This window comes from Giraffa tippelskirchi, chromosome 4 (genome assembly GCF_054371585.1).
Source record: "Giraffa tippelskirchi isolate mGirTip1 chromosome 4, T2T-mGirTip1v1.2.pri, whole genome shotgun sequence".
NCBI classification, from domain to species: domain Eukaryota; kingdom Metazoa; phylum Chordata; class Mammalia; order Artiodactyla; family Giraffidae; genus Giraffa; species Giraffa tippelskirchi.
The window spans coordinates 19,269,615-19,296,229 of NC_137278.1; the positions used below are offsets into that span (position 1 = coordinate 19,269,615).

The 26,615-nt window shown below is 46.0% G+C and overlaps 1 protein-coding gene and 1 long non-coding RNA gene across 19 annotated transcripts in view; both read left to right on the forward strand.

Annotated features, from left to right (window-relative positions):
• The first annotated feature begins 3,200 nt into the window (after positions 1-3,200).
• LOC145547297 (uncharacterized) lies at positions 3,201-4,671 on the forward strand. Its single transcript, XR_014083702.1, has 2 exons — positions 3,201-3,604; positions 4,188-4,671. It is a non-coding gene; the product is annotated as an uncharacterized LOC145547297 (long non-coding RNA).
• A 4,110-nt stretch (positions 4,672-8,781) lies between these two features.
• Positions 8,782-26,615, forward strand: part of ATP6V1C2 (ATPase H+ transporting V1 subunit C2) — a 56,305-nt gene continuing 38,471 nt past the window's right edge. For 8 of the 18 annotated variants that reach the window (XM_081596517.1, XM_081596521.1, XM_081596526.1 and 5 more), the window contains exons 1-3: positions 8,806-9,174; positions 10,182-10,333; positions 12,861-12,928. In XM_081596517.1, coding sequence (XP_081452643.1) covers positions 10,205-10,333; positions 12,861-12,928 — 197 coding nt within the window. In that variant the 5' untranslated portion in view covers positions 8,806-9,174; positions 10,182-10,204. Of the gene's footprint in view, positions 9,175-10,178; positions 10,334-12,860; positions 12,929-26,615 lie in introns of all 18 variants that reach the window. The other 10 variants (XM_081596516.1, XM_081596510.1, XM_081596513.1 and 7 more) reach the window with 7 other exon arrangements.

Consider the following 26,615-nt stretch of genomic DNA (forward strand, 5'->3'; position numbering starts at 1 on the left):
TCGCTTCATCAATCTGCTTGACTCTTCAGCAGGTTTCCAAAACACAGAGACTCGTGGAAAATTCATGCTGCTCCTCACGGTGGTTGCGTGTTGGGGACCCTCGTTCCTCTGTGACATTCTTATTCAAAACTCCCTAGGAGCGCAGTGTTCATTTTCCAGATGGATACCAACCCGGTGTCACAGTCACCAGATAAACCTACGGAGAGAGAAGATAGTCAAAGGGACCTTTACAACCTCCCTTTAAAAAATGCCAGGCAGGAGCCTCCTTTGTAGAGCCAGGGAACCGCCTACGCTGTCCTCCCCACATGCCTGGCCAAGGGACGTGGACTCTCCCTTCGGCTGGCTGCAGGCTCTCAGCAGAAGGCCAGGACAAGGAGGACAGGACCAGCCACTTCCTCCATCACTGTCACCCATGCTCCGGCCTGCTGGCCAGGCGCACGTCTCCAGGATCAGTTCGGGAAGAAGAGCCCACAGCGCTAGTCTTGGTGACTCAGATACAGGGTCTAGAGGAACTAGACCATCTCCAGAGCTGGCTGCAGACTGAAGGCCGGAGAGGGGATGAGGAACCTGGGCCGGGGCGTTCCCACTCCAGCCACGAACCCAGCAACTTGCTCCCCCAAATGTTGGCTGCACAGTGCTGAGATCAAAACAAAGTTCAAGCACTCCGGGAATCTGACATACCTGACCTCTGAGATTATTAAGCTCAGCGTGCTTCTCAGAACGTCAGGTTCAGCAATGTTTATCAGATGCTGATAAAGCCAAGGTTCATGGCTGTGAATATTTATTGATCAAACTATTAGCTATCTGATGATATGTTTGTTGTGTCACAGAATGTATTAAGGTGATTATGAGAATTCATTCATTACACAGACCTTTACTGGCAGCCGTCCTTGTAAAGGTGGACATGTGGACAAGAGTGAAGGCTGCTGATCCAGTCCAGCAATGAGGACAGACAGATGGACTGCAGGCTCTCGGGCCACAGCTCTGAAAACCCTGAGAGAAGAACGGGTGGGAATCCAAACAAGGATTTAGAAAGTTTTTACTGGCAGGTCATGCTTGAGTGGCCATGTTTGTTTTTGGTTACCTTTTTGGTAAGTGGTATTTGTGGTTACTTTCTATATTTTAACAGCTTTATTGACAAATAGTTCACATACCATACAATTCACGCATTAAATTACAATTCTGTTTTTATGCAGTTGTGCAATCATCGCCACACTCAATCTCACCTTTGCATCATCCCTCAGAGAAACCCTTAGCAGCCACTTTCCGTTTTTCTCTAACTCTTCCCCACCCCCTTGCTTTCCCCCAAACCCTAGACAACTACTCATCTGCTTTCTGCCTCAATGAATTGGCCTATTTTGGATATTTCACCTAAAGTGAATCATGACAATTTATGGTCTTCATTGACTGGCTTCAGTGTTGTCGAGGTTCATCCATATTGAAGCAAGTGTCAGCACCCCACTCCTTCCTGTTCATTTGTTTTTTTGCCTGGCTATTGGTTCCCTTACCTGGGACTGAACCCTGGCCACAACTGTGAAAGCCCAGAATCCTGACGCCTAGGCCACCAGGGAACTCCCCACCCCTGCTCATTTTCATTGCCAAATAATATTCCATTGTGTGGATATGCCACATTTTATTTACCTGTTCATCAGTTGATAGACATTTGAATTGTTTCGGGATATTATGACTAATGCTGTTGTTCACATTTGTGTCCAAGTTTTTGTGTGTAGTTTTAATTTCCTCACTATATACCTGGAAGTGAAGTTGCTGGGTCATCTGGTAACTGTGTTTAACATTTAAGAAACTGCCAAACTGTTTTCCAAGGTGGCTGAGCCATTTTTTATTGCCACCAACAGTGTATGAGGGTCCCAACTCATCTTATATCCTCATCAGCACTTGTTTTCCTTTTTTAAGTTATAGCTCTCTTGGTGAGTGTGAAGTGGCATCACATAGTGGGCTCAACTTGGGTTCATGGTCATAAACTTAAAGTAGAATTGTAAGGGGGGGAAAACTCCTCAATCCTATTTGGGTCTCCAGCTGGGCCTAAGAATTAAACTGTCACAGAACAAATTAACAGGAGAAAAGCATGCAATTTTTTAAAACCAGAGCAAGAAGCTTTTACATCTTTCAGACAAATGCACAATGAATTTGTGACAAATGGACAAGACAAAGGGGCTTATATGAGGGGTAGTAAATGGTGAAGAAGTAACCTTGGAAGATAAGGGTTAGTTTAACAAGGATGTTGGTGCAGATCTTAGTCCCCAGCTCCCCCCCACCTCCTCCACCCCACCCATCTCTAGTGATAAGAAAGTCTTTCTTTCCCCTGGATCAAGGAGGACACCTTTCAGCTTTATCTCCTGCTTTCAGGAAAAAGAACAAGATCAGTGTCCTTCTTGCCCTGATGTTTCTTAAGTGCCTTTCATTCAAAATAGTCAATATGCCAAAGTGGCCTGTTTGGGGGTGAGATATTCCAGTCTCTGCTCTATCTGCATGTCTTTTTCCCCATATGTCTCTGTGTCTTCTCTTATGATAAATCCAGTATGATGTCATCCCAATATCCTTAACTAATTATGTCTGCAAAGACCCTTTTCCTAAATAATGTCAGAGGAGTTGACAGCTACAGTCCATGGGGTCTCAAAGAGTTGGACATGACTGAGCAAGCACGAAACTTCTGCACCTGAGATTTGGGGTGGATGTGAATTTCTGTTGGGGAGAATACTATTCCATCTGCTACAGGAGATGAGAGAAAAGATGATAATGACCTAGAAGAATCAAAAGAAGACAAGTAGGCAGATTCAAGATATATTTTAATTTATTTATTTATTTAAAAAATTTTTATCTGAGTATAGTTGATTTACAGTGTTGCGTTATTTCAGGTGTACAGCAAAGTGAATCAGTTATATTAATACATATACCCACTCTTTTTTTTTTTTTTTAGATTCTTTTCCCATATAGGCCATTACAGAGGACTGAGGACTGAATAGAGTTCCCTGTGCTATAGAGTAGAACATGTAAGGTATGCTTTGGATTGGCTATTAGGAAGCTACTTTAATGAAGGACTGAAGAACAGAATGGAACACAAGCAAACATTCACTTCATGTTTTTTAAAGGTTGTAAGAAAGCTAGGAAAGTCCTTTTGGGTTGCAACAGATATTTACTTATTTCCATATCTAAACATTTGAATGTTCACTATATTCCAGGCCATTTTTGGGCTTCCCTCATGGCTCAAATGGTAAAGAACCTGCCTGCAATGCCTGAGACCCAGGTTCGATCCCTGGGTCGGGAAGATCCCCTGGAGAAGGGAATGGCAACCCACTCCAGTATTGCCTGGAGAATCCCATGGACAGAGGAGCCTGGCGGGCTACAGTCCATGGAGTTGCAAAGAGTCGGACGTGACTGAGTGACTAACACACACACACACAGGCCATTTTTATTTCCATTTTTGTTGTACTTCTGGTGGTGCAATGGTAAAGAATCCACCTGCCAATGCAGGAGATGAAAGAGACGTGGGTTCCATCCCTGGATTGGGAAGATCCCCTGGAGAAGAGAATGGCAACCCACTCCAGTATTCTTGCTTGGAAAATTCCATGAACAGAGGACCCTGGTGGGCTACAGTGCAGGGGGTTGCAAAGAGTAGGGCACGACTGAGTGACGAAGCACATACACAATGCAAACAACAACAGGACCTTGGTGTCCCCATTTTATAGGTGAGGAAACCTGACTACAGGAGCTTGTACTTGGAAAGGGCACAGCTGATCCATGATAGAACTGGAGACTTGAGGTCAGATCCTCTCAAGTCCAAGGCAGAGCTTGAAATGCTGGTGGGTTCTCTTTGCTGGATCCGGGAGACTCCTCCTCAAGCACTGGCCGCTCCTTCCTTCCTCCTAGGTTAACTGCATCAAAGACATGTTAGAAGTGACTGAATGCATGAGTGACAGACGGGTCACGTGTTTACAACTGGGCAGAATCAGTATCTTCCAAAAGAACCCAGGAGGGGGGAAAAGGAACTTGGAAATGAGAAACAAAAGGAGAAAAAGAGGCCGAGGAGAGAGAGGTGCTTTTTAAGGTGACTGATACTCAGAGTACACCTTGACTGATGGCCAATAGGGACCGGTCACTGAGCCCTATTGTTTAATCTTCAGAAAAAAAGTAATAAAACAGGAACGATTATTATCCCCACTTTACAGCCCCCTGCGCCCAAGTAACTGTGCAAGTTCACTTGGCTGATGAGTGGAAGAGCCAGGAATTGAACTCCGCATAGTGTGTTAGAAGCTGCTTCTCTGGACTGGAGGAGTCGTTTAGATTCTGTGTAACACTCAGGAGAATGAAGTTCAAATCCCAGGCCTACCATTGACTGTGCTCTCAGTCCACTCACTTAATCTCCCTGGGCTTGTTTCCTCATTTGTGAAATGAGGATCATGGCACTTCTTGAATGTTTATATCATTTTTATGCATGTGCCACATCCTGCTCTGTGTTTTGTATTCATAGCTTCATGAGTAGGGACAGCTCGAAATTCTGTTTACCATGCTTGTTTTGCTCTACCACAGGTCTGAAAATTGATTTATTTTTGCAAAATCCACGGAGGCTGGAAGATACTGGGGGGGGGGGGGAACTGTGTTGAATGAAATGAACACTTATCTCTGTGTGCTTGAGTAAAGGAATCATGAGAATTCCTCGGCTTTATTTTCTTCAAGAAAAAAAATGAACACCGTCAGGACACTGTCTTTAAAATCACAAGAGTATTGGTTGGATGATAAAATGTAGATCAAAGTACTCTGAGTCCCTGGAGAAAGATGTTGGGCAATAACAAGGGATTATTATAATATGCCAAACGTAATGTGTAAACCCCTAGAGACCTTCTAAGAAAGCAGAGGGAGTGAGAGGTGAAGGGAACGTTTACTGAGCACAGCTGGTTCTCAGGCTCCGACTTTGGTGCTTCGAACACTATTTTCTCTCATCCTCAGAGCAGGCCTGAAAGGTGAGTATAATTGCCCTCCTTTTTAAAGATAGGAACCCTGTATGTAGCTCAGCGAGGTTAAGCAGCTTATCAGATTATCTGATTCCAAAGCCTAATCTCTTCCCACAACACCATGCTGATGCTCCAGGGACAATTTGGCTTGCATTTTTCTCCTCTAGAGACCTGTCCCTTCAGAAAAACTTCCCTGGGTCCTTCTCAGCAAAGTCTAAAACAACCCACCCAAGCTGATTGCAGGTGGAATCATGCATCTTTGAAAAGGGTTGTCTCCATGAAGTAAGGAAGAGGGCACCATGTGGGAGAGGCCAGTGGACAACAGACCAAAAAGTCCAGCCTTGTCCTTCTGGTTCCCAGACCTGATGGGACTGTTCCCTTCTGCACGACTTAGCTGGCTCAGTGCACAGCCAGTGACAGCTGCGGAAATATTTCTGGAATATTCAGCCAAAGCCAAATTCATAATACGCTAGAGATGATTCAAGGCTGATGGCATTTCCTCCCCAGCCTTTTTTTTTCCCGGGAAGAGATAGCACTCTTTAACCTGGGTTGTAACCTGGGTTCTTCTGGAACTGTGTCTATAAACCATTTTTTATTTTCGTAACCTGGGGGTATTTTATAAATGGTGGTCAAGGCACTTCAACTTAGTGCAGCTTTCAGAGACTTTGGGAGTGGGGGTGGAATGCTTCAGGCTAATATATGGAAGGAAACCACTTTTGTTCTATTGATGTATGGGAATGCTGTTTTGTATTCTCCTAATATTCTAAAGGGGGCTTCCGTTGTCGCTCAGCTAGTAAAGAATCTGCCTGCAACACGGGAGACCTGGGTTTGATCCCTGGGTTGGGAAGATCCCCTGGAGAAGGGAAAGGCTACCCACTCCAGTATACTGGCCTGGAGAATTCCATGAACTGTATAGTGCATGGGGTTGAAAAGAGTCGGACACGACTGAGTGACTTTCACTTCACAATATCCTAAAGGATCAGGCTCTACAACTTTTGGTTGATGTCTCTCTCTTTCTGTTAAAGAGTGATCTCACTTTATAGGGAAACAGGAGAATAACACGTCAATTCAAAATGGATAAGTACATATACTGTCTTAAAAACTGCAAATCAAAAAGCCCTGGGGCAAGACAGTTGTTTCTGTTTCTCCCAGTCTCTATCTCTCTTTTTTTTTCCTTTAAGATGTAAGTTGTTCAGCAAGATCTCTTTATTTGCCTTTTAAATCAAATGTATCTGACTCAAGTTCTGGTGTGGTAAATTAGTGATAACATAGACTGATAAATTTATTTTTATCTCTAAAAAGCAATCCATAGCAGTATGCCAAACTTTTTGTATAACATATAATCTCAGTCATGTCCTAAAGCCATTTGTATATATGAATATACATTAAAAAAAATAACAAAGGCAATTTGAATGTTAACAGTGGTTATTTTTAAATTGTGGAAATACAGCCTTTGAGCTCTAAAGCCTGTACTCTGCAACAAGACAAGCCATGGCAATGAGAAGCCCAAGCACCACAACCAAGGATAGCCCCCGCTCTCTGTAACTAGAGAAAACCTCTGCAGCAACGAAGACCCAGCACAGGCAACAATAACAAAATAATTAAGTGTTTTTTAAAAAAGAAGATGCGAAAGGCCAGAAGGATTGCAGATTCTATGTAAGATGAGCAAGACTACAGTCCTTATTCTTTTCTTAATCAGATGTCCTGGAGTTAATCTGTGTCAGACTTTTATTTCACCAAAAAAGAGGAAATCAGATTTATAAAAAGAAATGGATTCATAAGCAAAGTTGGGGACACTTCTAAACATGTTGCCCAATCTCTGAGAAGCCAGGTCTCTGAACAAGGAAGGATGGGCAAACCTGGACTGAGATGGAAAGCACAGGTTCTCACAGTGAGGACCCAGGCCTACAGGCTTTCTGGAAGCAGTCAGAAGGACATGGGATTTGGATCAGAGGCCTGAGTTCCACTCACAGCATTGCCACTTATCAGTCCTGTGACACCAACAATTCCAGCAACATCTGTGGGCATTGATGCTGTTGTTCATAAAAGAGGTCTGCTCCCAACTCTGTGTGTTAGTTGCTCAGTCATGTCCAACTCTTTGCAACCCCATGGACTGAAGGCCACCAGGCTCCTCTGTCCATGGGATTCTCCAGGCAAGAATACTGGAGTGGATTGCCATTCCCTTCTCCAGGGGGTTTTTCTGACCCAGTGAGCAAACTTGAGTCTTTTGCATTGCTGCTGCTGCTAAGTCGCTTCAGTCGTGTCCGACTCTGTGCGACCCCATAGATGGCAGCCCACCAGGCTCCGCCGTCCCTGGGATTCTCCAGGCAAGAATACTGGAGTGGGTTGCCATTTCCTTCTCCAATGCATGAAAGTGAAAAGTGAAAGTGAAGTTGCTCAGTCGTGTCCGACTCTTCGAGACCTCATAGACTGCAGCCTCCCAGGCTCCTCAGTCCATGGGATTTTCCAGGCAAGAGTACTGGAGTGGGTTGCCATTGCCTTCTCCTTTTGCATTGCAGGCAGATTCTTTACTGTCTGGGCCACCAGGGAAGCCTGACTCTAGGGATCTGTCTTCCCTGGCTGGAAAGAATGGCATTCCAGATAAAGTCCAAAATATGAGACCCCACATCAATGTCCAACCAGACCACTCCTTCCCTGGAATTGCCACTTAGCCTTCCTGTACACACTGAGTTTCCTCATCCTTGGTTTCAGGTGTCCTCCCTCAGGAGGGAATGTCGAAAGGAGTGACTAATGCGCCCGCGTGTCCCAATCACGATGATGCAGTGGACAGCTGCAGGGAGTTCCGACCTGCCGTTCTCAGCTCCACAATAGGATTGCAGGGCCATCCTGCTGTGACCTGAAAAGTCACCTTTCCATCCTGCATCTGGGGCTCTTACACCTTAGGCTTCTTTCCAGAGGTCTGAAAGCATTCCCCGTAGCAGGTGGCCAGTCTGGCTAGCTTCATGCGGCAAGGGGGAGCCCACACTCAGGGACACAACTGAAACTACTTCAACATCCTCTCCCCCCTGAAAAATAATTTAGAGATTTTAATCTTTCCCAGAAACCACTGAAAATACCATCCACGAAGAAGGATGCACTAAAGTTTCCTCCTAGCCTCCAGAGAAAATAAATTCTTAGAGGTGTTTGTTGTTGTTTTTTTTTTCTTTAAACACTCACACGTTGATTTCTGGGGGGTTCCCTCTCTTGTTTTCAAACAGCACGGATTATGAGCCCAAGTCGCGGTGCTACGCGGTAGTTTTATTGATAAATTCCTCCTATAGTCAATGCTATTACAAAGGCGGTCAAGTCCGGTGGGCGCGCCCTGAGGTGGAGAGTTTCCTTGGCAACCTAGGGCAAGCTCACGCCCACGTCCAGAGGAAGACTGTTCCGCTGCCCAGGTAAGTGTTCCAAAACATATATGAACTTGTCGTGGCGCTTTTCACAGGTCAGTTCTGTCTCTTGGTGATCCCCCTTGAGACCCGGTCCCCGGTTGCTGTCCAGGGATGGGGTAGAGGGTGGAGGGACGCGAGGAGGGCAGGTGTCCGGGTCCCCAGCGCCTCGCTTGTTTCTCTCGGTCGTCCGCTTTGCTCCGTCGCGGGGTTGGGACCCCTGTCTGATGCTCTCCAGAATCCCGCCGGTCCCCAGCCCAAGCCGATCGGGGTTCGGGGATCTGGCAAAGACGCGAAGGAAACAGATCCGCCGCCCCTTCGCGCGGCACGGTGGCCCCAGCTGACCTGCGCCCCCGGCCCCGGCGGCGGCGGGAGGCGGGCTGCCCGGTATGCAAATACCCGGCGGGGCGGGAGCCGCCTCTGGCTCGGATAAAAGCTCAGGGCTGGGAGACGCGCAGAAGCCGCTGCCTCCCGGGAGCCGGCCGTGCGCTTCGGCCCCGCGCCCGCCCGCTGCCTACCCGCGCGGCCCTCGGGCTCCCGGTAAGGACGCGCGGCGGCTGGAGGACCTGAGGCGGCGAAGGGAGAGGGTGCGCATCGCGACCCGGGGGACCAGAGCGAGCTGCCCGCGTCCCCTTGGTCCCCGCTCCTCCTCTGCCCACGCGCGCCCTCCACGAGCTTTCTCCGTGGGAACCCGGGAGCCGGTGCCTCTGCTGCGCCCTCCCAGGGGCCGGGGCAGGTGGCATCTCCTCGGGGCCAGTTTGTCCCCAGGCTATCAGCGATCAACAGCGAAAGGAACTGCGTTCGGTGTGCGCGAGGTTAGGAGGGGTGAAGAGTGTCTTGGAGTGGAGGGAGACGGGGGTCAACCAGAAGAGCTTGCACGATGGGTCTCGGGCTATTATCCTGGGGTTTTTCGTGGCCATCCGGGTAACTGCTTTGGGAGGCGATGGAAGGGAAGAACAAGCTGAGGGGAGAAAGGTGTGGGTGTGTACACGTTTGAATGAACAGAACGAATCAAATTTAGACGCTGGACAGAAACTTCCAACCAGACTCAGCATGTTACCCACCTCTGCAGAATAGACACCTAGTCTTGTGGAAAAATGACTTTAATAGTCCCCTCTCTTTCCCCCGCCCCCCAACGTTAGTTTTACAAAAACAGAGGTTTTTCTGAAGTCTTTTTTTTTTTTTTTTTCATATTTATTTGGCTGCACTGGGTCTTAGATGCAGCATGTGGGATCTAGTTCACCAAGCTCTTGCCCCCTGCACCCCTGCATTGGGAGCCAGAATCTTAGCCACTGGACCACCATAGAAGTCCCTTGAAGTCGTTTTAAACTGGCATCAATCTCAAGGTTGGTCAGTTAAGATCTGGGTTTGCCCAGGCTGCCCTTTGTAGAAGTGCCTCCTGTCTGGTTCCTGCAGCCCGGCACACACACCCCACCCCCCAATCCTGCATCCAGGAGGTGCCCAAACCCAGGCTACTGTCCCCCGCTTTGTGATATCCGGTGTGGGTTTTTCTCTGAAATAGGAGAGATAGAAACTGCAGTCCTCTTCCTCCTCCCCTCAAAACTGGTCAGAATCACCCGAGGGAAGGAGGATTTTTGGGAGTCTTTGTGAAGACCCTGAGGGCTTTGCAGGTGGAGATAAGCCTGGGGCACACGGCTGTCCTTGGAGCTATAGAATCTGAACTGGAAGGTCAGAGAATGGGAAGTGGGGGAAAGCGGAGAGGATTAATTTTGAGGGAAGGGAGTGGTGAAGAGGTAGAGATATTTGACACTTGTTTCCTCCTGTTTCTGTTTGTGTGGGTTGCTGTGGTTCTGGTTAGTAGCTGGATCAAAGAAGACTGGAAACATGTCGGAGTTTTGGTTAATTTCTGCCCCCGGAGATAAGGAAAATTTACAAGCCCTGGAGAGGATGAACACAGTAACCTCCAAGTCCCACCTGTCTTATAACACCAAATTCACAATTCCTGACTTCAAGGTACAATTTCCTGGGGAGGAGGAAGGAGGTCATGGGCTGGGGTGGGTGTCTTCTGGAAAGCCAAGGAGAAAAATGTGTCAAAGGCACCAACGCTGAGGTTCAGCCTGGGTGTGAGGCTGGACAGGGGGGTCCGGATGGGACTGGCCTGGGTGGGGGCTTCACGAATAGTCCCAAATTAACTGTGGTAACTGTGGACACAGAGCCACGGACACAATCAGCAGGGGACAAGGGTGTGGCTAGCAATGTCTTCAAAAGGTGGAAAGGGTGTCTTACACACTTGGGTCCTCAGGAGTTGTTCTCAGATCCTTTCTGTCTTCAACATCTAAGAAAACCAACATGGTTTAAATGTGCAGGCTTGGAGATGTTCATCTTTGATTGCATTCTTGGGCTGGGAGCAGGATGGGCAATCCAGCATCCCTCTGGTTCTGGTGGGGAGAGAAGGAAGGAGGTTCAGTGATAACTGCGTAGATGGCGGAAAGAGATTTTAAAATGAAACAGACATGACAGAGGAGCAAGATATGTGAAATCTTTAAAAAAAAATAAATTTGGTAATCCTTTAAAAATTTATTTATTTGGCTATGCTGTGGGATCTTTAGCAAACTCTTCAGTTCAGTTCGGTTCAGTCGCTCAGGCGTGTCCGACTCTTTGTAAACCCCATGGACTGCAGCACGCCATTCCTCCCTGTCCATCACCAACTCCCGGAGTTTACTCAAACTCAAGTCCGTTGAGTCAGTGATGACATCCAACCATCTCATCCTCTACTGTCCCCTTCTCCTCCCGCCTTCAATCTTTCCCAGCATCAGGGTCTTTTTCAAATGAGCAAACTCTTAGTTGTGGCAAATGGGATCTTAGTTCCGTGACCAAGGACTGAACCCAGGCTTTGGGAGCATGGAGTCTTAGCCACTGGACTACCAGGGAAGTCCCTGGGTAGTCTTCTTAACTTCAAAAAGAGTAGACTGTTTGCCATGCTTCCTCCAGGATAAGAAGCGTAAGGCAGTGTTTCTGCCCTACAAATATCTCTTGGGGTCTGGAGTGCATGTGTGCCAACAGTCAGTCCTGTCTGACTCTTTGCAATCCCATGAACTGTGGCCTTCCAGGCAAGAATACTGGAGTGGGTTGCCATGTCCTCCTCCAGGGTATCCTCCCAACCCAGGGATCGCACCTGCATCTCTTATGTCTCCTGCATTGGCAGGCGGGTTCTTTACCACTAGCGCCACCTGGGAAGCCCCAGGTTCTGGAGGGATGTTGCTAAGCGCTCAGAGGCAGCTCTTCTAGTGAATTGCTATATAACCCTCTTTTAAACCGCAGTTTGCCTCTCTGGCAAAAGAGCTGCATCATTGTTGATGAGGCTACTGCATTTGCTAGAGTTTATGGACCAGTACACTGGAGGCCTGAACATCGCACCTTTAAGTGCATCATCATCACTCCCACATTATAGATCAGGACAGGCTGAGGAAGGAGACCGGGGCTGTGGAACTGGTAAGCAGCAACACTGGCCTCTGAGCCCATTTCTTGCTGATTTTTCCAGCCCGCCATTGTTTGTCCACGGTTACATATGTGAAGCTTAGTAAATGAAGCATCCACTCATTGCTTACTACGTGTGAGGCATTGTATTAGTCCAAGGGTACAAAGATTTTAAAAAGACATGACTTCTGCCTAAAGTTGCTTAAAATCAAGTCCTTTGAAAAGGAATAACACTTCTAAGAATATCCAGATTTCATGGTTTCCTAATTACTTCTCGATGTCTGATGGGTGGTTGATGATGTGAGAATGAACTTTTTCCTTCTAATTCTGTGTGTAGACCTTTAAATACGATTTTGGACATGGTAGCAATTCCCACATGAAGAAACAGGTTGTCATAAGTAACCTATTCTGAAAAGAAAAGGACTTTCCTAAATGAGAGCGAGAGGAAAAGCTGGGCTTGCCCCAGAAAGGTCATTGTTAATAACAGCAGAGGGCCAGACAGAAGGCTTCGCAATACTAACTTGGAGGAGAAAGGCTTTCAGAAGTGGTAACTTCCTCGATTGGCTTTTTGTCACATCTTTTCCTCGGCTCTGAGGATGAATCCCCGAAGAGCAGACTGTCCTTCTCTTTTTCTGTCGTTTCCTTTTAAATTTTATCCCACTTGGTTATGTGGGATCTTAGTTCCTCAACCAGGGTTCAAACCTGCACCCCCAGCATTGGAAGGGTGGAGTCTTAAGCACTGGACTGCTAGGGGAGTCCCCCAGACTGCCATTCTTAGAGGAAAGTGAGCTGAGAGCCCACCAGGATACATAGTCACTCCTTCCTGTGGCTGAAATGACCGTTTATCCTCTTGGCCAAAAAATAAAATAATAGTAATGACAATAATATTCCCAAATCCACTGGTTTCCCTCGAGAGCCCTTCTCGGTTTCTAGTCTGACCGTTGACCAAGGAAAACTGAGTCAAGATGGAAGTTAGAGAATTCCCTGCCCTGGAGTTGAAAGGGCACTCCCCCACCCCCCTGCTACAAAGTCTGAGCCCCTAACTTCTCTCCCATCTTTCTAGGTGGGGACCTTGGATTCCCTTGTCGGCCTCTCTGATGAGCTGGCGAAGCTTGATATCTTTGCTGAAAGGTAAAATATTTCTTATTTACTACATACAAGTGAGAATGTGCCAGTGTTGTCAGAAGACACAGTCCTTTTGCTTTGGCTGGCCCTAAACGTCACAGGAGAGCTAGGTGGGTCTTCGTGAGGGTGCAGGAGACCTTGAGATTTGCTTGCTCAGGCAGCATGTTTTTTTAGGGGGCTGCCTTACAGAGGCAACAATAATTCTTATTCCATAGAATAAGGTGCTAAAACACTTAGAAATATATGATGTAGCTTACCCCCGCCAAAAGCTTTTCAGTTTTTTTTTTTGTTTGGTTTTGTTTTTGTAGGGACATAAGCACATCATTAAAAATTCAAATGACAAAGAAAGGCTGTCCAGTGAAATCTGCTTTCTTCTCACCTGTTTTTCAGTTTCTTGCCCCCTAGTTTTCCCTCTTTTAAGGCAACGTTATTATAATTTTTAGGAAAGCCTTCCAGAGACAGTCTGTACCTGTACCAATAAATATGAGCATATTCTTAAAAATAATTTTATACAAATGATAGCATATATCCTGCCTCTTGTTCCCCCCCCCGAATCCTGTTTCTTAGAGATAGTTTCATGTCAGCCCATAATTATAAAAACTGGCTGTATTACCTTGACTAAATGTAACCTAATTTATTTGAATTTTCCTACTGATACACATTGAAGTTTTCTAGTGTTTTGCTATTACAAACAATGCTGTAATGACTGTCCTTTTTTGTACTTCTTTGTGCCCATGTAGGAGTGGGATAATTATTTTAGAGCCTTAAAATCATTTATTTCAAAAAATTATTACAAATCTGGTACATAATCATTGGGAAACATTTATAGATCATTATTGTCGTTAATTCACTAAGTGACATCCAACTCTTTTCGACCTCGTGGGCTGTAGCCCACCAGGCTTCTCTGTCCATGGGATTCACACATTTTACATGCTTTTCCCTTCATATGTTATACTTTGGATCTCACCATTAACTAGTCCACTGTAATGTTACACCATATGGATTTGCCATAATTTATCTTTCAGGTAGATTTTAAATAATAATACTACCTTGTCTTGGTGTAGATGAAACTCTGTGGTTTAACAACTGTTTGCACTTGGTTCTAAGAAAAATACAGATGAAATAGGTGACGAAAGAGTCTTCAGGGGCCAGGGCATATACCTACCACTCTGCATGTCCAGGGGAGACCAGGTTTTGGCTGCTTGATCCTCTGTAGAGGGTTTCCTTTATTTATTTATTTATTTATTTTTGCTTGTGCTGGGTCTTCATTGCTGCGTGGGCTTTTCTCTACTTGCAGCTAGTGGGGTCTGTTCTCTAGTTGCAGTGCAAGGCCTTCTTATTGCGGTGGCTTCTCTTGTTTTGGAGCACAGGCTTCTTCAGTAGTTGCAGCAGGTAGGCTCGGTACTTGTGGCACAGGGGCTTAGTTGCTCCCAGGCATGTAGGATCTTCCTGACCCAGGGGTCGAACCCATGCCTCCAGCATTGGCAGGTGGATTCTTTACCACTGACTGAGCCACCCACGGTTGCCTATTTTCAGGGACTGTGGACATGTGCTTTTATTACCTTCTCAGGGGAATGGTGATTTGGATGCTATGGCCTTTTCTGATTCATTTTAATGGAAATTGTGGAACTAGGATTTCTAGTGATCATACTAGAGGTTTCTGATCTGCAGCTTGGTGCCATGGGCTAGAAATTACATTTTCTGTGTTCTACTTGCTGTTCAGCCACCCATCACCTAAGAATAAAAAGAAACCCTTTGTTAGTAACATCTTGCTCTGCGTGGGATGTTGGACTAACCACATAAAGGCAATCCTAATCATCAGGCAGTTGGTAGCTCACAGTCCTTGAGAAAGAAAACCTTCACCTTCCTCATCTGTAAAATAGGATAGTAGTGATCATCTCTGTGCTTTCAGGGAAGAGTAAAGGGGAGTCAAATCATGTTGAATCAAGAATGATCAAATCCCAGGACGTGTTCCAAGAATCACTGACATCCAAGAAACAAGTGGGTTGGTCCCTTAACATCAGCTCCTTTTGAAGGCTGCTCCACCCCATGGGGAGGTGGGTCTAACAGATACTGAGGAGCCTAGCCCACTATCCTGTGCTGGCGATGCCTTTTCTTGGCAGCCCTGACAAACAGCAGGAGGCTATGCAGTGAGGTGCAGCAGCATTGGCCTAAGAAGAGTAAATTGTTAAAAAAAAAAAAAAAGAAAAGAAAAGTGTGAATTGTTCCTAGGCCTGCTATAGAAATGACAGGTAGTCAACATTTTAATTTTTCTAGACCTTTCTTTGTTACCAGTTTTCTTCCTTAAAAAGATGTATGTCCTTAACCTCTTCCTTATTCATCAGAGCCCCTTCTACCTCTCATAAAATTCTGTGACCTTGAATTATTATCACTTCCACTTTCCTTTTTTGTTTGTTTTTTGGTTTGGTTTTTTTCAGTAAGCATTAGAGTTTTGTCCTGTGCCTACTGGTTACACAAATTACTTGTGTTTAAGAAAATAATGAGCAAGCCAGATTAAGGCTGTAATTGTGAAACAGCACCTGAATGAATTAAAGAGGTTTTTTTTTTTTTTAATATATAAACAGAGTGAGGTATGGTAGAATGCAAATCACTGTGCCTTGTTGTATTTTTTTTCTTGTGGGTGCATATTCCCAAGAGCCTTCCTATTAGGAGAAGAAAAGTGGTGTGGACTGAACACCCTGAAATTCTTATTTCTAGCATTCATCTAGTCTAGAGGTCAGATAACTTTTGTTTGGGGGTTAATGCTGGAGCTTGGGGTAAAATAATGGGAAACACTGGTGAAATACAGAGATCAGCTTCAGCTAGAAGGACGCAAGTGTTATTAGATAAATAAAGGCTACCTGGAAATGTAACCCAGGCAGCATGAACCCGTCAGCACTGCTTCTGGTTAGGAGAGCAGAGAAGGATCAGGAGTTTTCAAGGTGTATTGTTTCCACATCCTTTTATTATTTATTTACCTGGGGCACTAGAGTGTTTTTCCGTGTAGCTGGAAGGCAGTTTGCTTACTGGAGCCTTCCTTTTATTTTTGATTGATTGCCCCCACACCATCTTTGGTAATTTACCCTGTGTTTACATTTTGATTCATGAACATTTGAGAAACCAAATGATTTTCCCTTGAAAAGAGCCCCCCCCACCCCTTTTTTTCCTTTTATGTTTGAATTCTTCTCAGTATCTTACCTGTTTTGTGGTGCTGGTTAAAATATTACATTTCACTGGCACTGGTGCTGTCAGAGGCGCCTCGTGAGTTTCTTCGGTGCTTGGTGACTGTCACCTGCCCCTGAGTGTTACCTGGCCTGCGGAGTCGCTGGTGGATTTTCTTTAACTACGTGGTTCTGTGAAGCTGGCTGTGGGCTGGCTGATGAAAGATTCCATATCCGAGCGTGGATGTCTGTTTAGTGATGCGGGTCTTAGAGAGTCAGCTCTTCGAAGGGCATTCTAGAGAGAAACAAAATATATTACCCAAGCTTCTCTTCTCTGCCCCTGCAAGAATATCAGGTCAAGATTATCTGCACTGACGCAGCTTAGATTCACTGGACAAATATCAGCTGAATACCTGTTTATGCTTTCTGGAGTCCTCAGGGCTTGGTCATTCTGCTGCATGTGAGCCAACTTCCTGCTCCCTGGAATGACTAGCCTTCCCCACATCCTACTCTCCCTGTTACTGCCTCTTTCCCTCCTTCAGCTCCCTTAGACTCTTCTTCCAACCTCAGCCCCTACCTTCAGATTCTACTAGTATTGGGCCAGCCAAAAATTTCATTTGGGTTTTTCCGTAAGATGGTACAGAAAAACCCGAATGAGCTTTTTGGCCAACCCAGTGCCACTGAGCACACCTGTCCCCTCCTTCATAACACCCTCCATGGTGCCCTTGTGTATTTTCTTGTGGCATCATTGGAAGACTGTCTTCCCAGCTAGACTGTAAGCTTTTGAAAACCAGCTGAATGAATGAACAGATGAAAGAATCCTGGATCTAATCTAATTCTTTCATGTTCCGGATGAGGAAACATGCCCAGACAGAAGCTTCTGGAAAGAAATGGGTGGGCTGGGGGAGTAGAGGGGAATAGAGCTTTGATCCAAATTCAACAATTCACCCATTAATGGTCAGTCTGTTGATCCATGCCTTGTTGTTGTTTAGTCACTAAGTCGTGTCCAACTCTTTGTGACCCCATGGACTGTAGCCCGCCAGGCTGCTCTGACCATGGAATTTTTCAGGCAAGAATACTGGACTGGGTTGCCATTTCCTTCTCCAGGGGATCTTCCCAATTCAGGATCAAACCTGTGTCTTCTGCACTGGCAGGCAGATGCTTTACCACTGAGCCACCAGGGAAGTCCATAAAATATATTTTAAAAATTAATTTAGTTTCTTTTATTTTTTAAAATGTGGCTACTAGAAATTTTATATTATACATCTGGTTCAGTTCTGTTTCTATTGCACAGCACTGGCCTAGAGTTGTAGACATGCTAAGTCGCTTCAGTTGTGTCCAGCTGTTTGCAACCCGATGGACTGTAGGCCACCAGGCTCCTCAGTCCATGGGATTCTCCAGGCAAGAATACTGGAGTGGGTTGCCATGCCCTCCTTCAGGAAATCTTCCCAACCCAGGGATTGAACCCCCATCTCTTAGGTCTCCTGCATTGATAGCCAGCTTCTTTACCACCAGCGCCACCTGGGAAGCCCAGAGGCAGTGCTTCTCAAACAGACTTGTGAGTCCCCTGGGGATCTTGACAAAATGCAGAGTCCGACTCAGCATGTCTGGGCCGAGCCTGGGACTCAGCATTTTTCCCCAGCTTCCCAGTGATACTGGTGCTGCTGGAGACCACCCTTGGTGCAGCACGGTCAAACAGGGGCTCTCAGAGTGTCGTGTGGGTCAGAATCATATGGAAGATTTGTTAAAACATGGATTTCTAGGCTCCCCTTCCAGAATTTCTGATTCAGTAGCTGTGATGCAGGACCTCAGAACCTGCATTTCTGCAAGTTCTCAGGTGATGCTGATGCTGCTGGTCTTGGCACTGAGACTGAGAACTGCTGCTTTAAATGGTGACAGGATGATCCGTTTCTGGAAAGTTTAAAATACATCACTCTGAGGTATTGGGGCTTGCTGCACTTTGAGGAGTAGTTCTGTTCCCCCAAATTTCCAGGGTTCTCAAGTTTCCTCTTTGGGAGAAGTGTATCAATTTTGGTAAATTTCATTTTCCTCAAAAATAATCCACATTGTTGACTTTTCCAAGTTATTTGTGTAGAATCAGCTATTTTTGTGTTTTGTGATTGTCTCTGCTAATTTTTCTCTCTCTCTCTCTTTTTTTTTTTTTTTGGTGTTTTCTTTGATAAGGCTATCCAACAGTTTACCTATCTCACTCTTTAAGAGAAGCAGCTTTTTTCCCTCAATTTTTAAAAATCAATCTTACACTCTTACAATTTCTAATTTTCACATTTCTGCATTTATCTTCATTCCTTCCTCTTGCTTTGTTTGGGTTTGTTTTCTTGCTCCTTTGTGCAAACATAATTGGGTTATGTGCGGCATTCATTTGTTCTTTTTGTTTCATTCTGTGATGTTTAAGGCAATGGATTGTTCTTGGCATATTACATAACTGTTGGCATGTGGAATTTTCATTATCAATTTTTTTCTATGTGTTCTGCAAGTTTTTTAACCTTTATAAAATTTCTAGACTGTTGAGTTTTTTTGTTGTAAAAGAGAGATGTGCTATTTCTATCTTTGGAAATTTGAAGTTTTCTTTGCTGCTTTTTCTACGTGTTATACGGGTGCCTATATGGATGCCTTTATGGATGTAGTCTCTAGTTTTCCTTGTATAGAGTTGATATATATCTGTTGGTGCAACAGTATCAGTGATTTCCATATCCACTGTGTCCATGTTTCTAATCTTGATGCACTTTGCTACTCTTATTGCTGAATCACAAAAGTCTGTGAAGGTTATGACTCCCTGTGATGTTCTCTGGTGCTTCTGTTATATTGCTCTGGTCTTGAGTCCCTGGAGAAGTGTCTGGGGATGCTGCTGGTTGTCACTTCCCTGTTTTGCTAGGCACCGTGCTTTGATTGCCTGTTGTATGCCAGGCACTGTGTTAGGTGCCTTCCATTTCCCTGGTGGCTCAGTGGTAAAGGATCTGCCTGCCAATGCAGGAGATGCAGGTTCCCTCGCTGGGTTGAGAAGATGCCTTGAAGAAGGAAATGACAACCCACTCCAGTGTTCCTGCCTGGAGAATCCCACGGACAGAGAAGCCTGGTGGCCAACAGTCCATGGGGTCACGAGAGTCGGACATGACTTAGCAACTAAACCGCCACCACCATTTCTCTGTTTCCTCATGAGATCCTCACCATGTTCTAGATGAGAACCCTGATGTTCTCAGAGTTAAGCCACCTAGCTGATGAGCATCAGGCCTTCCCCTGGTCAGCCGGCTTCTCTCTCTACCGGGCAGATGGCGGTTAACTTCTTCCCTTCCTGCCCCAGCTCTGTCCCCTCCTTCAAGCCCTGCTGGGATAGTCGCTGCTTTGACAGCCCCCCAGCCAGCTCCCAGCCGCTCTGACCAAACCAGAAGTCACCTGCAGGGAAGGAAGGTTGTTGATTTCTGTGCAGGAGGCAAGTGCCAGCCTCAAGCAACACTGTGAAACTCACAGGGTGACTCTCTGCAGGGGAAATTTACCATCAGGCCCTTTCATTTTAGACCTGGGCCAGCTCCTGGGAGCCATGACGCCACTGTTCTCCAGACCTCAGCCCGGCCCTGTTCACATCACACTCTTCACGAGACTTGTTTTCAGGGGCTTCAGGGGCAGCTTTAAATGGTTCTTTTTTGGGCACTGGCTTCATGTCGATCTCTATGGACAGCTTATATGTATCCTGTCTCCTCTTCTGTGGTCTCTCCCACCTCAGTCAAAGGCTCCTGGGGTCCAGACACCTGTGTTCAAGCAAACAGTCTGGGCATCTCCTTTCTGACCATCCCCTTGAGACCCCAGCGAGGACTGAGCCCCATGGCCTATGCCTCCCAAACCTGTCCTGTATCCATCCACTCCTCTGCCTTCCTCCAGTTCACCTTCAACCCCTTCTGTATTTTTGCAACAACCCCTTGATGTGTCTCCTCCTCGCTTCTCATCACTGCTCACACAGCAGCCCCAGTTATCTTTTTTAAAAAACAATATCATGTGACTTTTTTTTTTTTTTGCTGGAAGACCCCTCGTGGTTTTCCAGTGCCCACAGTAGAAAACACACACACTTGACTCTGGCTCCCAGACCCCTAACTATCAGGTCCTAAGTGTCCCCTTCAAGGCTCACTGGCCCAGTCACCTCCCATGATGCTGGCTCCATCTGGGTCTTGCACAACCCGTTCCCCCAACCTACAAGGCCCCCACCTGCCACCCCACATTGAAGGGGGGGCCCCCTGTTCTCATCCCATCTCAGATAGAATGTCACCTCCTACAGAGGCCGAGTCCCTCTAGGTCCTTTATTTTAATTCTCTGTCTTCCACGTGTGCATGCATGCAGTCGCTTCAGTCGTGTCTGACTCTGTGCGATCCCATGGACTGTAGCCCACTAGGCTCCTCTGTCTGTGGGATTCTGCAGGCAAGAATACTGGAGCGGATTGCTGTTTCCTTCTCCAGGAGATCTTCCTGACCTGGGGATCGAACGGGCATCTCTTACATCTCCTGCATTGGCAAACAGGTTCTTTGCCACTAGCGCCACCTGGGAAGCACCACTATTTAATACTCTCCTTGTTAGTGTGTCTAATGGAGTATCTGCCCTAAGGAAACAGGGGCGGTATTTCTGTGTGCATCTCCTAGAGCGGAGCCGGTGCTGAATCAATACTTACTGGGTACACGTCTATCTCACGGTAGTGGGCCATCCCTTCTAGCACCTGTTCTATCCCCTGGGGAACCTAAAAAATTTATGGGTCCTGGGGCACTGCCTCCAGGGATGCTGATTGGGTTCCTCTGGAGTAGGACCTAGGAATCTGCATTTTAAGGAGGTGCTCAGTGTGATCCTGAGTCAGGTGGGCTTCTGACTTTGAGGACCTGTGTTATCAATAGCATTTATACGGCTATTACCCCATTGGATCCTAACGTGCTTCTAGGAAGTATTAAGGCCAGGGATTCTAAATTTATGTTTAAAAGATAAAATATCTTTTAATATAAATATGAATATTTATATTTAAAACAACCTTTATAACAAGGTTGTTTTTGTTTTCTGAACAGGTAATACATTCACATGTATCAAAGGCAAAACAATATAAAAGGTTTTACATGAGAAGTCTCCCTTACACCCTGCCCATCCAACCCCTCCCCAGCCTCTGCTTAGGAAGCCACTTGTATGAATTGCTTGGATACATTTCTAATGCTTCTTTACGCAAGTAGAGGCAAATTCAAGCATATATTTTTATTTCTTCCCTTTTCAAATACAATGGAGAAGGAAATGGCAACCCACTCCAGTATTCTTGCCTAGAGAATCCCATGGACAGAGGAGCCTGGTGGGCCTCTGGGGTCCATGGGGTTGCACAGAGTCAGACATGACTGAGTGACTAACACACTTTCAAATACAAAGTCATAATGCACATGTTTAGCATCTTGGTTCTTTTTCACTTAACAGTGTATCCTGGTTCTCCATCAGTGTATAGAGAGCCTTCTTGGTTTTAAGCTACCATGCATTCCATGTGGAGGAGGTTTATTAGTCAGCCCTAGAGGAGATCCAATCAATCCATCCTAAAGGAGATCAATCCTGGGTGTTCATTGGAAGGACTGATGTTGAAGCTGAAACTCCAATACTTTGGCCACCTCATGCGAAGAGTTGACTCATTGGAAAAGACTCTGATGCTGGGTAGGATTGGGGGCAGGAGGAGAAGGGGACAACAGAGGATGAGATGGTTGGATGGCATCACTGACTCGATGGACATGGGTTTGGGTAGACTCCGGGAGATGGTGATGGACAGAGAGGCCTGACGTGCTGCAATTCATGGGGTCGCAGAGTCGGACATGACTGAGTGACTGAACTGAACTGAACTGAGAGGTGGACACTTGGTTTATTCACTTTTATGGAGAAGGGGGCCTGTTACCAACAGTGCTGCAGGGTATAATCTTGCTCCTACATCATTCCTTTGTACATACAATTATGCCTGTGTATCTCTAGGATGAATTCTCGGAAGTAAATTGCTGGGTCCTGTGTCAGGTGCCTCCGTAATTTTAATGGATGCTATCAGATTTTTCTGACCATTTGAATTTCCACTAGCAGTGGAATTAAAAGAGTTCCCCATTTTCCTACAATTTTTCTAATCAAGTGTGCTGTCAAATTATGGGATCTTAATGAACCTGGTAGGTAAGAAATACTGCCTCAATGTACTGTGGGCTTTTTTTTTTTTAAGTGGCTTTATTTAGACATCAGTTCAGTTTAGTTCAGTCGCTCAGTCGTGTCTGACTCTTTGCGACCCCATGAATCGCAGCACGCCAGGCCTCCCTGTCCATCACCAACTCCCGGAGTTTACCCAAACCCCTGTCCATCGAGTCGGTGATGCCATCCAACCATCTCATCCTCTGTCGTCCCCTTCTCCTCCTGCCGCCAATCCTTCCCAGCATTAGGGTCTTTTCCAATGAGTCAACTCTTCGCATGAATGATTGCAATAAATGGCAAGTTTTTAAGCTGTACAGTTTGAATGATGTGTTTTGACGTATATACACCAGTGAAGCCATCACCACCGTCAAGGTAATGAACATATCTGTTACCCTTAGAAGTTCTTTGCATCATCTCCTTTAACACTAATCTGCTTTCTATCACTGTAAGAATGCACGCATATTTTAGAACTTGTGGAATAATATGGTGAGTATTCTTTTTTTGGTTTGGTTTTTCTATTCTGCCTCATTATTTGAGATTTTTCTATGCTGTGGTATGTATATTAATCTTTCTTTTTTTGTTGTTTTTTTACTGTTGAATAATATTCCATTTTATAGGTAAACCATAGTTTATTTATTCATCCATTGGAAGATTTCCAGTTTTGGACTGTTTAAGTTGTGAATACCCATGTATTATGTACTATTTTGTATTGACAAATTTTCATTTCTTTTGGTAAATACCAACACCTTGAGGCAGCTAGGATCCTGGTACCCAAACTGTGACCCTTAAACCTTTGCATCGTTTCCTGACCCTGGGGGATGGGCATGGCTTGGAGGAGGGCCAGATCAGATCATGGAGTCCCAGGGCGTGGCCCCCTTGCCATAGACTAATCTTGAAATAACAGCTGCATTGAATACTATTTTGTAGAAATAAGGAATACTGATTTTTTTTTTTTTTTTTTAGTAATACTGATTTTTATTCTAATTTTTTTTTACCATGCCAGGGCTTGCAGAATCTTAGTTCCCCAACCAGCGATTGAACCCGTTCCCCCTTATGTGGAAGTATGGAGGGAGTCCTCATCACTGGACCACCAGGGAATTCTCAAGAATACTGATTTTTTTTTTTTTTAAAGAAATGCTCATTCTTTGCAAAGATCACATTCTGGGAGATGAGGTGAAGGAGTAAAGAGGCCATCTGGATCCTAGGTAGCACATGAGTGAAGCAGGAAAGACAGGGAGCCCTGTGGCTCTGAGGAGCGCGGGACTGATGTCCTGCTTTGCATCCTCAGGCACTTGTCCAGCTGGGCGGCCAGGATCTGCTGGTCATCTATGTGTTTTCTCGGAGCCCCTGTATTTTGCAGCAGCTGATGATAGCGGGAGCAATAAACTTTCAGAGATCTCTTTGCTTAGTGGCGACCAGAGCACTTTTGCATTATGATCATTTATATGGAGGAGGGAGGTTCCTGGTGTCAACCCCATGAGGGCAGCAGCTGTGGTCTGTTTGTTCACTACTGTTTCAGTGCCTGGTGCATAGCGGATGCAGTATGTTTTTTTGCTGAGTGCAGGAAGCAACCAGTTTTGGGTGGGTGTGTTCGCCAATGCTGACTGTACTTGTTAGGGGTGCCTTGCCTTGAGGAGGCGGAACTTGGGCTGTTAGAAAGGGTGAGTAGCATCCAAGTGGCTCCAGAAGGCTGGCCCAGGAAGGGCAAGGGAGGGGAGGCGGATGGAGAAAAGGGAGGCCAGACAGGGAGGAGTGTTCCTTGTAAACTCTGCTAAGGAGTTTGAATGTCAATATTTGAACTTCTTGAGAAACCACTGATAGAGTTTAAGCAATACAATGGCATGCAAAGATGTGTATTTTTAGAGATCCCCCTGGCTGCCGTGGGAGGGATGGACAGTTGGAGGCTGGGCTGGGAGAGGCGAGGAAAGCCCAGAGTGGGGTGCTGGAGGAAATCTGGACAAAGACCTGCCTAGGATAGCGACCCAGGGCTGGGCCTGGGCTGATTTCTGGTAGCTAAAATATAGTGGTGATGGGAAAGAAGAGGGTGGAGCCAAGAATCTCTGGGGAAGGTGACAATATTCAGCATAAGGAGCCAAACCAGTCCTTGACATTCTCCAGTCTGGGTCTCTACCCTGGAAGCCAAGAAGAAGGCTGAGACTTTTTTTTTTAAATTGAGGTATAATTCACACACTGTTACATTCACTCCCTTAATGTATAAAATTCATTCATCTCTAGTGTGTTTACAAGGTAGTCCAGCCATTGCATGCATGCTTAGTCTCTTCAGTCGTGTCCCACTCTGCAACCCCATGGACTGTAGCCCACCAGGCTCCTCTGTCCATGGGAATTCTCCAGACAAGCATACCAGAGTGGGTTGCCATGCCCTCCTCCAGGGGACCTTCCCGACCCAGGGATTGAGCCATGTGTCTCCTGCATTGCAGGTGTATTCTTTACCCACTGAGTCACCTGAGAAGCCCAGTCCAGCCATTGCCACCATCACATTCCAGAATGTTGTCTCAAAGGAAACCCAGGACTGCAGTCCCCTCCCAGGGAGGATCAAGCTGTCCTAGAGGCCTTGTTTCTGTCCTGATCAGTTCCCAAGGAGCTGTGCAATCTTAGGCAAGTCCCCACTTTGCCTTGGTCCCTAAAGGCCCTTCCAGCTGTGACTCCATGCAGTGATTCTGGATGAGCAGATTATGTTATGGTCATACTTCCATGACTCTAATATTAAGGATTTTTAATGGGAGAGGAGGGCTTGTTTCATTTTATTTTTTATGGTAATCAAGCACAGATGATTCTACTATAATTACCACCCTAATTAGCATCTTGACATAAATCTCTGTCTTCATTTTTGGTTACCTCCTAAAGTTGCACTTCCAAAAGTAGAATTACTGGTTCAGGGAAAGGAGACATATTTAAAGTTGTTTGTATATGTTGCTAAATTGTTTTCCAGAGAGGTCGCAAGAACAGGCCATTTCATCAGACCCTTGTCAACTTAGTGCCTTTAGAAAACTTTGTTCATTTCCCTGGCAAAATGAAAATGATGTGAGATTGTTTGAATATGGATTTCTTGGATCACCAGCTTGAGTAGGCACACTTACAGGTGGTTCTGAATCCTCTGTGCTCCCATTTGTGATCTGCCAGTTCTGGCTGTCACCCTGGCGTCTTCTGGGAGGGCTGTGGGTTGCACCATTCTGGGGACACTCTTCACTTGTGAGTCCTGGGATCCCTGCAGTTGGGCACGGAGACCAGGCTGTTTGGTGGGTGACTTTTTAAAATAGTTTGTATTTATTTGTTTTTGGCTGTGCTGGGTCTTCGTTGCTGTGTGGGCCTTTCTCTAGTTGCTGAGAGTGGGGGCTATTTGTTGCAGTGTGGGCTTCTCATTGCAGTGGCTTCTCTTGTTGTGGAGCACAGGCTCTGGAGTGCTTGGGCTCAGCAGTTGTGACTCCCAGGCTCTAGAACACAGGTTCAGTAGTTGTGGCACTCTGGCTTAGCTGCTCCACAACATGTGGGATCTTCCCAGACCAGAGATCGAACTGGAGTCTCCTTCGTCTCTTGCTTTGGCCGGCAGATTCTTTAGCACTGAGCCACTAGCGAAGCCCTTGGTGGGTTGACTTGTGGCAAACTCTCCAGAACTTAGACATCATCAGCTAAGTATCAGCTAAGTATTAGCAGAACTGCCCAGTTACTCCTATAAGACCTCAGAGCATTTTAGCACCAATTCAGAACAAGGAGCCTTCCCCCTCCATGTTCCACTAGAGGGCAAATTTTCTCAGAGGGTAGGTTGGCTTTTTGAAGAGGACCAAGAATTTCTTGATGGCTCAGATGGTAAAGAATCTGCCTGTAATGCAGGAGACCCAGGTTCGATCCTTGGGTCAGGGAGATCTTCTGGAGAAGGGAATGGCTACCCATTCCAGTATTCTTGCCTGGAGAATTCCATGGACAGAGGAGCCTGGTGGGCTACAGTCCATGGAGTCACAAAGAGTCGAACACGACTGAGTGACTAACACACACACACACACACACACACACACACACACACAAAGATTGTCTATGCTTTGACGTGGGAGAATCAAGGTGCCCAAAGCTAGAGCCGATTCTGGTTTGAGTGATGGGGGAGGGGATGGGTGACTCTGCTGAGTGGAATTGCTCTAAAGATGGGAATATCCATCCATTATTGAAACTCCGAGTTTCTGTGAAGCAAGGACAGGATCCATGGTAAGCCATAAATGGGGCCAGAGTCCCCAGAGCAGGGACCTCCCAGAGGCCTCACGGGGGATCTTTTGTTTATAAAAAGAAAGTCACTGAATTGCTCTGCTCACATTTTCCTGATGACTTTGCTGCGGGGCATGTCC